The 13,745-nt window shown below is 53.5% G+C and overlaps 1 protein-coding gene across 5 annotated transcripts in view; it reads right to left on the reverse strand.

Moving 5' to 3' along the window:
• The window catches only part of PLCG1 (phospholipase C gamma 1), a 95,369-nt gene that overhangs the window by 14,099 nt on the left and 67,525 nt on the right, over positions 1-13,745 (reverse strand). For 3 of the 5 annotated variants that reach the window (XM_074970201.1, XM_074970203.1, XM_074970200.1), the window contains exons 14-24: positions 12,214-12,382; positions 10,200-10,322; positions 9,189-9,290; positions 7,991-8,178; positions 6,665-6,865; positions 6,036-6,155; positions 4,649-4,829; positions 4,132-4,209; positions 1,738-1,841; positions 569-665; positions 285-357 (exon numbers count right to left, since the gene is read on the reverse strand). In XM_074970201.1, coding sequence (XP_074826302.1) covers positions 285-357; positions 569-665; positions 1,738-1,841; positions 4,132-4,209; positions 4,649-4,829; positions 6,036-6,155; positions 6,665-6,865; positions 7,991-8,178; positions 9,189-9,290; positions 10,200-10,322; positions 12,214-12,382 — 1,436 coding nt within the window. The remainder of the gene's footprint in view (positions 1-284; positions 358-568; positions 666-1,737; positions 1,842-4,131; positions 4,210-4,648; positions 4,830-6,035; positions 6,156-6,664; positions 6,866-7,990; positions 8,179-9,188; positions 9,291-10,199; positions 10,323-12,213; positions 12,383-13,745) is intronic. The other 2 variants (XM_074970204.1, XM_074970202.1) reach the window with 1 other exon arrangement.

The following is a 13,745-nucleotide window of genomic DNA, read 5'->3' on the forward strand; positions in this document are numbered from 1 at the left end:
AGAGTTGGGGGAGCAGGCTCACGCCACCCCGGAGTCCATTGCTGAGCGCTGCTCCTGAGCTCAAAGCAGGAGATTCCCCAAGCCTCTAGACAAGACATGTGCCCCAGATGTCCAGAGGATGCAGGGTGGGGCAGGAGGGGAGGGGAGGCACTGGGCTCCAGGCACTGGGGCTGCTGTGGGCGGAGAGGGAAACCAGGCCCCTTCACACCAGGGAGCTCCCTGCAAGATCTGTGCCCGGGTGCGAATGAGAAAGCTGCCAACCCCACCCCCACCCCAGTGCTTACCTATCTGGCAGGATGGCACATCCAGGGTGCCTCCGAGCAGGACTCCCAGGGGGCTGTTCTCATCTAGCTGCTGCTGGGAATGCATCACAGGCCGGCGTGTCAGAGCTGACTAGTGCAGCAGCAAGCCTGCCCCCCGACCCCAGAGCCACCCTAGCACCCCAGCCCTGAGCATGGGGCACGTGTCCCAACAGCCTGGAGGACAGCACTGCCCTCTGGTTCAGACACAGCCACTTTCCCGCAGGCACCGCCGCCATCCCTTCCCAGGCACTTGGAAACGCGCTCACCTCCCTGTCAGGCTCCTGGCCACCGGGGCTGGCTAGTTCCTCCACGTAGTTGGAAGGAAACCACAGCTGCTTTTTGCCCCCATAATCGCCTCTCCACCTGGGAGAGACAAAGGTGCAGCCCCTGTCAGAACAGTCCCCAGTGGCCCCAGGGAGCCGCCCCGGAGCTCCTGGGATCTCAGAAGAACACAAACCTAAGGAGGCTCCACATTGGGAAGGGCCCAGCTCCTGGAGCGGCTGTATGGCCACAGCAGCGTTGGCAGAACCTGGCCCCTCTCACCACACTCCAGTGTGAGCCCTGCTGGCATTGGGCACAGAGGGACACCCATGGCCCTCCAAAAGGGTCTATGTAACAGCTTCCGTGGACTGTATTTTGAATGGCTCGTTACAAGCTGATGGGCGGCGGTGGAGTTTACTTCACTGACAGGCAGCCATTTCACAGCGAGGCACTTGTCCAGGCTCATGGGCCCGTCCCTCCCAACCCCTTTCCACCGCCACATTTATTGTGGCCCTGCAGCTCAATTTCACTCACTTCTTCTCCAGCCCCACGTGTCCCTCCAAAGTAGGAAGGGTTTGAGTGCTGGGGCCAGATGGACAGTCCTAGAGACTAGCGTCCTTTGCTCATGTACAGGACAAGGACAGGGCAGCAGCAATGCCCCCTCCTTCCCAACCGTCTCCATGACGAGAAGAATGAGGGGGGATTTGATAGCTGCTTTCAACTACCTGAAAGGTGGTTCCAAAGAGGATGGATCTAGACTATTCTCAGTGGTAGAAGATGACAGGACAAGGAGTAATGGTCTCAAGTTGCAGTGGGGGAGGTTTAGGTTGGATATTAGGAAAAACTTTTTCACTAGGAGGGTGGTGAAACACTGGAATGCGTTACCTAGGGAGGTGGTGGAATCTCCTTCCTTAGAGGTTTTTAAGGTCAGGCTTGACAAAGCCCTGGCTGGGATGATTTAATTGGGGATTGGTCCTGCTTTGAGCAGGGGGTTGGACTAGATGACCTCCTGAGGTCCCTTCCAACCCTGATATTCTATGATTCTATGACCCTGGCAGACCCCTGGCTTCTCCTTTGAGGCTGCTGGCTTTTGGGACCCAACTGCTAGGATGGGTGCAAGCTCACCAAGTTCATCCTCTGGCATCCACCAGGGGCAGACACAGCGGTCACTCACCAGCCTCCTTCCTGCTTCTCCACGTTCTGGATGATGGCGTTCTTCAAGAAGGTTAGCTCGTCTTCCCGCTGTGCCTTGTAGTCGAACAGGGCCTTGACGGCGCACTGCAAAAACAACAGAGGGCCACCAGGCATGAGGCTGGGCAGCTGACACCAAGGCCAGCATGAGGCCTCCTTCCTTCAAGTGCTCACCTTCCACTTGCCATGGCAGGTATGATCATGGGGTAACAAAGAACCTACGCACAACCACTCCACAAGCAGGGCTCGCTCGCCTAAGGGCACCCACCAAGAGCCAGGATCTAGCAACCATCACAGGACAATGTGCAACCCACTGCTGAGAGTGTGTTACTGGTACCTAGCTGTGCCTGTCTATAGAGGCTACACATCTGTTAGGGAACCTGGGTTCCTTAGCTCAAGCTGTAGCAGATTTTAGCTCTGGAGGACCCTGGTTCTACCCCTGGTGTGCTGGCCAAGATGGCAGCCATCACAAATGCAAGAGCCATTGATTTTCCCTAGCTTCTCTCTTCCTGGTTTGGTTTGCATTTTGTTTCTCTGTCATTCCTGTGCCTGGCTGCTAGAGAGGTGAGTAAAGGAAATATAGCTGCCCTGCCCGGCTTGATGGCGCTATTGGACTAAGCAATGACAGATACAGGTCACAGCTCGGCCTTGGTTTTCTACACAGCTTGTTCGCAATTGGGCACTTAGTCTCCCTGCACAATCAGATCAGGAGACATCACGTGCAAATGGACGTCTACACGGTCAAATGGTCAGACAGGCAGTGGCCCACGATGCGCATAACAATGCAGTTTGCACTCAGGCCTTGCAACTGTGCTTTGCAGACGAGACACAAATGATACAAACTCGCACGCAGATTTTAGAAAAAAACAAAACAGGAACCCAACGTGTGGTTTGTTTCTTTCCTCTTACTGCTAGGAACCCCATGAAAAGAAATACAGGAGATTCCACTTATTAGCATCCCCCTGGGTTGCCCACAAAAAGTTGCCATTATCCGGCAGCTGCTAATGAGCGGAAGGCAGGTGCATGAGGCAACAGCCAGGGAAGGAAATGCTGGGAGGTGCCTTTCCTGGCTGCAGCCCTGCCTGCTGGCAGGACAGCAGCAGGAAGGGGGGCACTGGGGGGCCGTTAGGCTGCACCGTACCTCTTCCTGAGCTCTCCAGAGGCTGGGGCTCTGCTAGTCCCAGCACTTCCTTCCCTGCATGCAGTCCCCCAGCAAGGTGCAGCCTGAAGAGCACAGAGAGACCATGCAGTTCCAGCAACTGGGCTGCAGCCCCCTTCCAGCAACTGGGCTGCAGCCCCCTTCCAGCTACTGCCCTGCCACCCAGCCCCTCACCTCCTGTGCAGTCCCTGTGTGCTGGCCGGTTTCAAGGGCTGCAGACAGGGAAGGCGCATCCCAGCGATTCCTTCCCTGTCTGCAGCCGGGGCTTTTCTTAAAAACAAACAAACAAAGTTGCTAGTAAGCGGCATGCCTGTTGCCAATATTGGAACCCCATTAATAATGAGGTTCCCAGCCAAAATGTTGCCATTAACTGGAAGTTGCTAATATGAACATCAGGACTGTTATGAAGTGGAATCCACAGAACGCAACAACAGCCAGTGGGAGATCATGCCCCTCCAGAACCTGCCAGCAGGGGGAGTCAGAGCAGATCATTTGAACCCAGGCACCCTGTTCTGATCACCAGGAGAAAAGCAGATTGTGCCCTCCCGGAGATCTCAGAGGCAGCCCTCTGAAACACAGGGAGGGCCAAAAGCACTGCAGTCCCCAGAGCCAGCGCTGCCGCCGGGGGCTATTTGATCACATTGTACTTTTGCACAAAGGCTGCAGGACAGATGAAGAGACCCATGAGATGCCACGGGGACGCGCGCTGAGGGAACCACGCTCGGCCGACTTTCTCGGCGATACAATAACAGACCCGACCTTAGAACTGGACCAAACCCACGCACACGCACTCTAGCGACGGGCTGGGACGAAGCCAGGAACACCCCCGCTCTCCCTCTCTCTGAGAGCAACAGAGGGGCCAGGAACCAGGCATAGCAGCACGGACTCCTGTCTAGGCAGCAGGCATTGGGGATGGAGGAGAAGGAGGTTCCTGACAGCAGGGCAGTGGGTCAGGTCCTCCAAAGTGTCCTCACGCAGCCCAGCCTTCCAGCCACCAGAAACTCCTCTTTTCCCCTCAGCAAAGGTCTGGCCTCTGGCAGCGGGGGCAGCCCCAGGGGCAAGCAGAATGGCAGTGATGGGAGATGGGAGGCAGAACTGGGGGTGAGGGGGAGCCCAAGAGCAGAGCTGGATGGTGGGGCAAGCCTGAAAGCCCCAGGGGCAGAGCTGGGCAAGCAGGCCATTAAAATCGACCTGTAAAGACAAACAGCAAGAGAATACCTTGAAGGTTGGCATGGGATTGGCCTCTACGTAGAATCCCGGATGGCGTCCTTCATAAAGGGCTCCATAGTCTGGCTCCTACAAAACAAAAGCACGTATGCTGTCACTTGAAACCAAGCATCTGCTGCGGGGAGAACTAGCCCCTTTTCTTGCTGCTACCACGGAAAAGGGCCACAGACGCTAGAGGTGCAGAAGGGCTCTGGCGCGTAGGAAACAGACCCTGTCTAAACTCACGTGCTGACCAGAGGGTCTGAGGTGCTGAGCACCCACAAACCTCGCTGAAGCCCACGAGAGCTCTGGGGCTGCATATCAGGCTGTGCATACCCAAGGTATAGGGTGGGGGGATCCCAGGTCCTCTTGCTAATTTGGTTGTGCAGGTACCACACACTCGCTCAACCTCCGTATGGCCAGAGGCAGGCAAATGGCTCCAGACCAGGCCATCAGAGCCAAGCCCTCGCTCCAGATGGGCTGAGTCCCTTCCTCCCCCAACCCGTTAGCAGGCCTGCCTCACGCTCACCGCTGTCCCAATCTTCTCCAGCGTCTCCTCGTTGATGGGGTACCTCAGCTTCATCTTGCGGTACAGCGGGTGCTTCTCATAGTAGCTGATCAGATCCACCAGGCTGTCGAACTCGGAGTTGCCCAGGAGCACGGTCTGGCCCTCCTGCAGCACTCGGCAGTGCTTGATCTTCCCTTCTGCCCTGCCAGGCCGAGACGACCAGAAACGCTGCTTGGCAGACAGCCAGAGAAACCCCCTCCCCAGGCAGCCACTTGGGAGAATGAGACCCCCAACCCTCACACCTTCCCTCCATGCCTGGGGCCACCCTGACTACCCAGCGGCACTGCTGAGCAGAGAACACTAGCACCAGTATTGAGGGAAGAGGCGCAGCCACCCCAGATCACCCAGGAATCGCTGTGGAGCCAGATGCCCATCACCCTGAGCTAGGGGAGATCTGAGCGAAGCACTAGGATGGCATATGCAGCACCACCACAGGTCAGAAGAGGGTGACACAAACTCAGGGATGTGTCTAAAGCTTACAATGAAGCCGAGTCACTATGAAACCCCCTTATAGTTAAAGCATGATCCCACCGATCCTGAAGGCCGCACCCGTTAATGAGACAACACAGGGACAAGAGCCGGAGAACCCCCCCCCCCGACATGGCAGGCAACTGGGGTGAACATCCCCAGAACAGGGCAGCTTCGTGAGCCACCCGCGTCTAAGCGCTGCGCCAGCAGGCCTGGCTCTTCTTCCCTGCAAGGTGAGGGTTGAGCAGGAATGGCTATTGGGACAGAGGGAAGGGATTTGGGCCTCCCCTGCTTGGTGCTGCAGAATCCAGTGGCCCAACTGTCTGTATGAACCAGCACAGCTATTAGGGACACAGGGACCCTGAAGGCCCTTATCAAATGCAGCGCTTTGTCACAGCAAATGCAGAGGAACTACGGTGCAGATCCTCAAAAGGCAGTTAGGCACCTGTCTCCCACTGAAATCAATGGGAAGTAGGCACCTGAATATCTCGGAGGATCTGCATGGGCTCAACTTTCGGCAGGAACGCCTCCCTGACCAGACAAATGGCTCCCTTAATGCAAACTCGCTGGCAATTTAAAGGGGTTTATAGTGCGCTAAGCACGAGCGGACGAGGATTTCCCCCATACCCGGCAACACGCTGAGGGAGGGGCGCAAGGAAGGGGCCACACAGAGGAAAAGTGAAGGCGCTTGAGAGAGCAAACGGTGCGTCGCGGTGGAGATTCCCAAGCCAAACCCAAAGCAACACAACCCCCTCGTAGCAGCATCAGTCCTGAGTGCTGAAGGCCAGGGCATAAACAAAACCTTCCCCATGAGACAGACGGACGGATGCATCCACGAGCGCACAGATGCACACGCCCACTTTCCAGCCCGGGAGCTTACCGGAACGAGATCGCATAGGAGTTGGGCTCGCTCCTCTTGCGCACTAGGAAGGCTCCGTCCCGTGACACCCTCATCAGCATGTGCTCGGCCTGGGCCCGGGTGAGGTTGGCGTGGTACCACCTTTGGGTAAAGACACCATGACGTGAGTGAGTGCTCGTGTCCCAGACACATCCAGCTGAGCCCCAGAATCAATCTAGGGCGAGGTCCCTCTCATGACGCAATGTAACCAAATCCACTGGTGGCGGTTTCTCTGCTCACGTGGGAGTACGTGACACGGACAGGAGGTGGAGAGAGGGACAGTATCTGTAGTGATTAAGGGCCATCTCACCCCCTCAGCAGAGACAGGCTGGGGATGAAAGGAGCACAGAAGTAGGACAGATCGGTCTGGTAACCGTGGCAAGCGGGAGGCATCCTACAAAGCATCATCCCTACCCTCTCCCCGCAAATGCCACGTGGCTCAGGGTCAGAAGGGCAGGATAGCAGGCGGCAGATACCACGCAGAGCACTGCCTCACGCTCCAGCCCCTGGGGGGGGCACAACAGGGCCAAAGTGAGGTGGAGAGCGGAGCATGCTAGGAGATCACCGGGCAGCCACGTGGTTAGGAACATCCCCAGCCCCGCTGCGCTTACTCTTTGCTCTCGTGGGCGTTGGTCTGCGGCACCGGCTCAGTCAGCTTCATCTCGAACTCGTTGCACCTCAGAGGCACCTGCTGGTAATGGGTGATGAGGTCGTAGAGGCTGTCGAACACCAGGTTGTCGGTCAGGAAGAACTTGGGGCTGCCGGCATCCTGCCGGGAATGGATGCGGCAATGCTGCACTTTCCCATTGCGCCTGGGTCAGAACAAGGAGAGAGAGAGACGCTTGCTCTTGACTGCCTGCCCCAGCATCCAACCTGAGTGAGGACTCTGGGCAGGCAGGGAGAGAGCCATTCCCTAATGCAAACTGATTGGGCAAGATGCCATCATGTGATTGGCTCAAGCTAATCGCTAGCTGGTCATTTCTGTAAGGCTATGGCCCAGCTAAACTGGACACCAGCAGTAAAGAAATCTAGGATGCATGGCCCCCCTTGGTCCAGGGATTACATTAAACAGGACAAAGGCGTGATCAATGTACACCCACACCAAAGAGGTCAGCAGCACACGGCAGAGGAAATCCAACATGCTTAAAGACATAAGCCAATGGCTAACTACCTGAGTTAGGACGGATCATCTTCTGGGGCACGTTATTCATAATTGTAATTTATGTATCGCACAGGCCAGAGATCTGCCTCACCATAATTCCTAGTGTAGATCTTTTAGAAAAACATCCAGTTTGATTTAAAAATTGCCAGTGATGGAGAATCTACCACCACCCTTGGTAAACTGTTCCAAGTGGTTAGTTACTCTCACTGTTAAAAACTTACACCTTATTTCCAGTCTGAATTTGTCTAGCTTCAACTTCCAGATAGTGGATCGTGTTAGACCTTCCTCTGCTAGACTGGAGAGTCCATTATTAAATGCTTGCTCCCCAAGTAGGTACTTCGAGACTGTGATCAAGTCACCTCTTAACCTTCCTTGTTAAGGTAAGCAGATTGAGCTCCTGGAGTCACTCACTATAAGGCATGTTTTCAAATCCTCTAATAATTCTCAGGGCTCTTTTCTGAACCCTCTCCAATTTATCAACATCCTTCTTGAATTGTGGACACCAGAATGGACACAGTATTCCAGAAGGAGTCGTACCAGTGCCAAATACAGAGACAAAATAACCACAAGTTCTACTCTGGATTTCCATTTTTGCATCCCAGGTAGAGAAACTGAGGCCCTGAGAAGTCAAGTAACTTGCTTCAGGTTACACTGCACATCAGTGGCAGAGAAGGAATTGAACCCAGGAATCTTGACACAGAAGTCAGAGGTACTGATAAGGAGATCACTGATTAAGGCTACTTCAGAGCTGGTGAAAGGGGCTGCAAATCCTTACCAGAAAGAGAGGGTGTAGTCTCCTACGAAGGTTTCACTCTCTCGTACTAGGAAAGACCCGTCAGGGGCACCTGTCTCTATGCAGTACTCCATCAGCAGCCTCTCTGCTATGTGGCGCCCATCACGCCCGGCCCCCAGCTTGCCATGAAACCACTTCTCAGTAGAGTGAAGTTCAGTGCTGTTGCTCACCTGGCAGGGGGCAGAGATACATCTCCCACTTCACTGAGCACCAGCACTTCAGCTGAGCCCACTGTGGAAGGGGCCTGCTGTTCTCAGAGGCAGAGGGCCTTCAGCTATGGACCATGAGTGTTTGAACTCCCTTCCCCTTCCCACTAAAATAAAATCCCTTGGGACTCCAGTTATTTACATCCATTACTGTTCAGCATAGAATGTCCCAGGGCCCAGACCATCCCCAGGGTGGCATAAACGTCATTAACCCCATTGTACAGATAGGGAAACTGAGGCACAGAGGGGTAAAGCAATAGCCTGATTTTCAGAGGTTCTGAGCACTGCTGAAATCAATGCTCAGATCAGCTTCTCAGACAATCAGGCCACTTAGTATACGCAAGGCCCTGAGAAAATCAAGGACTTTTGGGGGCGGGGAGGGAGGAGGAAGAAATTCATGGTAGCATCATGGGTAAAGTAGTCAATTTCACAGAACTTGCACAGCCCCTGAGTCGCCCCCGCACTGCTGCGATTTTTCAAACAGTGGGGATGCAGAAGCGGGCATCTGATCTCTTGCTTGGTGTTGCTCAGAGCATGCGGCAGTGTCATGCTGGAGCAGCAGTTTCGGCGTGGGCGGGATCCGGGGCTGGGTTTTTTCCGAGGCACAGTAGCCTGCACTGCTGCAGTGTGGAACGAAGGCTACGAGCTGCACCGAGCGCGAGATCGGCATGTGCGGACGCCTGCCGAGGCCACAGCTGCTTGTGCGCCAAGCGGCGGTGGTAGCACTGGCAACTGTGCCTCTCGTAAAACCAACCGCTGAGTCCTCCCTTGCACAGCTACTCCGACATGACGCTGCCATGCACTACACGCCGCACCGAGCATGAGACCGGGGTGTGTGGCTGCCCGCTTCCACTTCCCTGCTGCCGGAAAAGTCACGGTATTGGGCTAATTTCACGACTTCTGGGCAGTCCATGAAATGGAGGTTTTCAAGGGGCCCGGAGCATAGGCAACCCCTTTGAAAGCATCTCCCTCACCTCCTTTGGTTCCTCTTCATCCTCGTTTCCCTGGTGGCCGGTCGTCTCCTCAGAGTAATAGATCTTGCTGCTGGTCAGGACAAAGTAGTGCGGATTCCATTCCTGTAGGGAAAGACAAAGATCTGTACAGGGAATTCATTCAAACAGCACCCAGCAGACCTTATACCTTTGGATGGATTTTCAGCCCTGTGGTTGGTGGGGTTGGGGGGTAGCGAGGGAAGGTGATTGGTGAATTTTAAGGCTCATGTAAGACAATGATCAATGGCACTGATAAAAGGTACAAGCCAGGCAAGCTTCCAAGACACCACCAGCTCAACTACACCCTGCTAATTCAGCTCAAGAGATACTCTTGAGCAACAACAGCATCAAAGCGTGGGTAGCTTGGTGATGCAAACTGATGCTCATGCGGGCTCAGACTGAGAACTCTCCAGCACACTTTAACGGGATACGGTCAACTGGAAATCTAGTTAAAAAACCAACGTTCAGAGTAGATTCAGGTTCCACACTAGACCCGGAATCACCGAGGCAATTCCTGTTGTTTCACCCTTGCACTTCCCTCCTTTTCAAAACATGCGTGTGAAAGATCCATACAAAAAACAAGGGAAACTGACTGGAGAAAAGGCCATCAAAAGCACACAGTAAAACTGAAACAACAGAAGTGCTCAGACCCATAAGAATCAGGCTGTTCAGTCAGGTGCCTGCATATGGATTTAGATGCACCCAGGTCTGAAAATTCTGGACTTAATTTATAACTCACTGCAATAATGGAACCTGATCTATTAAACAAGGCACATTCAGTGTCACATAATCAGAGGAGTGAGAAAACCCCTAAGTAATTTTCACCATCCCCCTTCCCAGGCAGGATGGCTCCCTACCATGCACATGCTAATGATTTTCCCAGCAGAGTTATCGTTAGTTTACAAGCTCAGATTGGCTGAATGATCCCCAGCAAACAATCTCTAAGTAAACTGAAGGAAGTGGATGAGGTGGCAGCCGCAGAAAGAAACATACATGATTGATGGGATCTTCCAGGTAGAGGATCCCGTTCTTTATGGAGTTGCTGATATCGTTCTCCGAATACATTACAGACGTTGGCAACTCTTCATAAGCACTGCCCTCCGCCAGCTTCTTGTGCTGCAGAATGAGACACTCGGATCAAATACCCTAGAGGAAGCAGCGGCCCCAGAAGAGACCATGTTCACCTGTTTATGCCCCGATCTGAGCGACCTTAACGTTCTTCAGCTCTATTGCAAGGGGTACCCTCCAGATCAGAGGTGGGCAAACTATGGCACGTGGGCCACATCTGGCCTGCAGGACCGTCCTGCCCGGCCCCTGAGCTCCCGGCCCGTCCCACACCGTCCCCCTCCCCGGCAGCCTCAGCGCGACGTGACGCCAGCGCTCTGGCTCGCTGCTCCTACCAGGCAGCGTGGCTGGCTCTGGCCAGGCGACGAGGCTTTGCTGCTCTGAGCAGCATGGTAAGGGGGGGGGAATGATAAGGGGCAACGGGTCCTGGGGGGCAGTCAGGGAACAGGGAGCAGGGGGCAGTTGGATGGGGGGAGGTTCTGGGAAGAGGGGCAATCAGGGGAGAGGGGGCATTGAATAGGGGTGGGGTCCTGGGGGGCAGTTAGGGGCGGGGGTGTGGATAGGGTTCGGGGCAGTCAGGGGACAGGGAGCAGGGGGGGTTGGATAGGGGGTGGGGTCCCGGGGGGCAGTTAGGGGCGGGGGTGTGGATAGGGGTCAGGGCAGTCAGGGGTCGGGGCGGTTGGATAAGGGGTGGGGTCCCGGGGGGTGGTTAGGGGCTGGGGTCCCGGGAGGGGGTGGTCAGGGGACAAGGAACGTTGGATGGCTCGGAGGTTCTGAGGGGGGCGGGAACCAGGCTCTTTGGCGGGGCACAGGCTTCCCTACCCAGCCCGCCATACAGTTTCGCAATGCCGATGTGGCCCTCGGGCCAAAAAGTTTGCTCACCCCTGCTCTAGATCATAATTATGGATAAAAGATCTCCCTCCACGCTGCAGAGAAGGGTCAAGAAATTCAGTGATGTCAAAAACCCCACTGGGCACTTTGTACTGCGGTGGTGCCAAGGAGACTCAGTCATAGACCAGAACTCCATTGTGCTAGGGGCTCCACAGACACATAGCAAAACCAGGCCTTGTCCCTAAGAGTTTCCAATCTCAGTCCCTACCAGATGTATGGTGGCTCTGGGAAGAGTCCTTTAGAATTTATAATAGAGATTATGTGACAGTACCATCTTGGCCAACATGCCAGGGATTGAACCAGAGACCCTCCAGACCTTAAAACATGAGCTGGCCACAGCCGGTTCTAAAGCTCTGTAGATTCCTCTGTGGCTTAGCACCCCGGGAGATCTTTAACACACACTCACCAGTGGGTTAGAATTAAACCACTGAGGTTCTAAAGAAATGACTCCAAAAAACTACAGAAGGAGATTCTGTCTGGAGGTTGCTTGAATTTCAGAGCAGGGATCTGAATTCCCTAATTCAGTCCCACAGGATATTTAAAAACAACAGTCTCTATCCATTTCCCAGGTGGCCTCCAGGGGGCAATAAGATAGAGCAGTTAGAGGCTCTCCCCAATTCTGTTTAGCTTTCAGCTTCATGCCCCCTCCCCACCTTAGAGCATCCTGCATTTCCAGCGGAGTAGAAAGCATTCTCTGTCAGCGCAAGGTGCCATGGTAACCAGACAGTGAAGCAGATCAAGGAGACCCACGGTACAAATACCAGATCATTGGAGACAAGGGGGAAAAAAAAACTCCTGAATCCAAAGCACCCTGAACTTTGGGGAAATTAGTATCTGGATCCAGATTGGATCTTTTCTAGCGCCTCTAGGAAAAACCAACCTAATCCAACCTTCTCGGGAAATGGGCCCAAATAAAATCAACATGCACTGTCCCTTTAAGGTTCAAATCACTGATGAGCCCTTCCAATGCCTAGGTAAGCGTGCCTTTGATCCCACCCCCACCCCCTACTTTCGTTTGCATTTGAGATACCAGCCACAAGGGAAATTTTACCTTAATGAGAATCTTCCTCTTCAGCTGGTTCGGAGAGGGGAGCCCGTCAGCGGATATATCCACCGGCTTGGTCAAGAGCATGTCCCCAAAAACCTTCTTAAAATTCTGAGCCATGTTCCTCTGCTGGGCAATACTGCAATGATCTTCAATGGACAGGATGACGGGATATCTGGTAGGTGGAAAAGCAGGAGGGAACAAAGGGGTTAAATAACAGAGTGGTGACTAGGGGACGGTCAACATTCTGTAACTGCATGCAGTAACTACTAGCACCAACTTGCAGGAATTTCCCAGTTGCCAACTAGACAACTCTGCAAGTTACTCTCCACACAGTCTGGTTTCAGCTTCCTTTGCATCCCCTGGACATTATAGATTTCACTCTAATCCCCACCAAGATGAACAGAAGTTTTCTGCCCTTGGCCCAGTAGAGTCCGTCTGTACACTGCAATTCAGGACTGGGCTGAGAGCAGGAACAGAGACACCTACCAAAAATCTGCAGGATGCTGCCCAGTTGAGTTTAACCTAACAAAAATTTTCCTCCCCACCTACACAGAGAAGGGCAATGACTTTCATGTAGGAACCAAACAGACTACAAATATGGTGAATGTATTTATAATACACAACACAAGCAGGCACTTTGGTGCCTCCTGCTGACCATGGCCCTCTTGTGGAGAAACAATCACATCTGTGCCATTGGTAGGACAGGAGCCCATAGTCAGAGGTTGTCCCCTTGTTGCTTTACCAGTTTAGCAAGAACTTCAGTGTCTGATCATTGGTGTACCGTCCATGTGTGCATGAGGGTCACATAAAAACCATCACGGAACACAGTTGTACATGATGAGTATAAAGGGGAAAATAAGCCCTTGGCTGCAATGTCAGAGGACACTAACTAAGGTTATAAGCATCACTTGTCCCAGAAAATCCCAGGCTACCAGAGAAATTACATTTAGTCCCTGCACAGTGGACACATTCATCTGCAGGGATCCTAGTTTTCAGTGATAAAAAAACAAAATTCTCCAATAAAAACCATAGAACTCCACATTTTTCCACAATTAAAAATGGAACTCTAAACTTTAGTTTCCTTAGCCACAATATACATAGGTATCAGTTGAACACAACATTTTATTGATATGTTTACAACTTTTAAGCAAGTTCGAAGCCTACCAGTGCCATCAATCATTATAATAAAATACAGTTAATAGAATGATCCACACACAGTGCATTGTTTCTTTACTGCTATTAGTGGCCCTGCTCTTTCAGCATCTTGTTTTCGTTTCTTTTCATTCAGTTTATGTTTTGTGCTTTCCAGGTGCTCTACAACTGTCTGCCTTCTAATGTAATCTACAGCCTTGCTACATGCAGGAGGGTGCATGCAGGAGGGGTGCAGGGTGCGGCAGGAGGGTGCAGGAGGGGTGCAGGATGCGGCAGGGGGTTGGGGTGCGGGCTGCAGGAGGGGTTCAGGGTGCAGGAGGAGGCTCAGAGCATGGGGTTGGGGTGCAGGAGGGGTTTGGACTCCGGGGTGGCAGCAGCGCACA

This window comes from Natator depressus, chromosome 13 (assembly GCF_965152275.1).
Source record: "Natator depressus isolate rNatDep1 chromosome 13, rNatDep2.hap1, whole genome shotgun sequence".
NCBI lineage: Eukaryota > Metazoa > Chordata > Testudines > Cheloniidae > Natator > Natator depressus.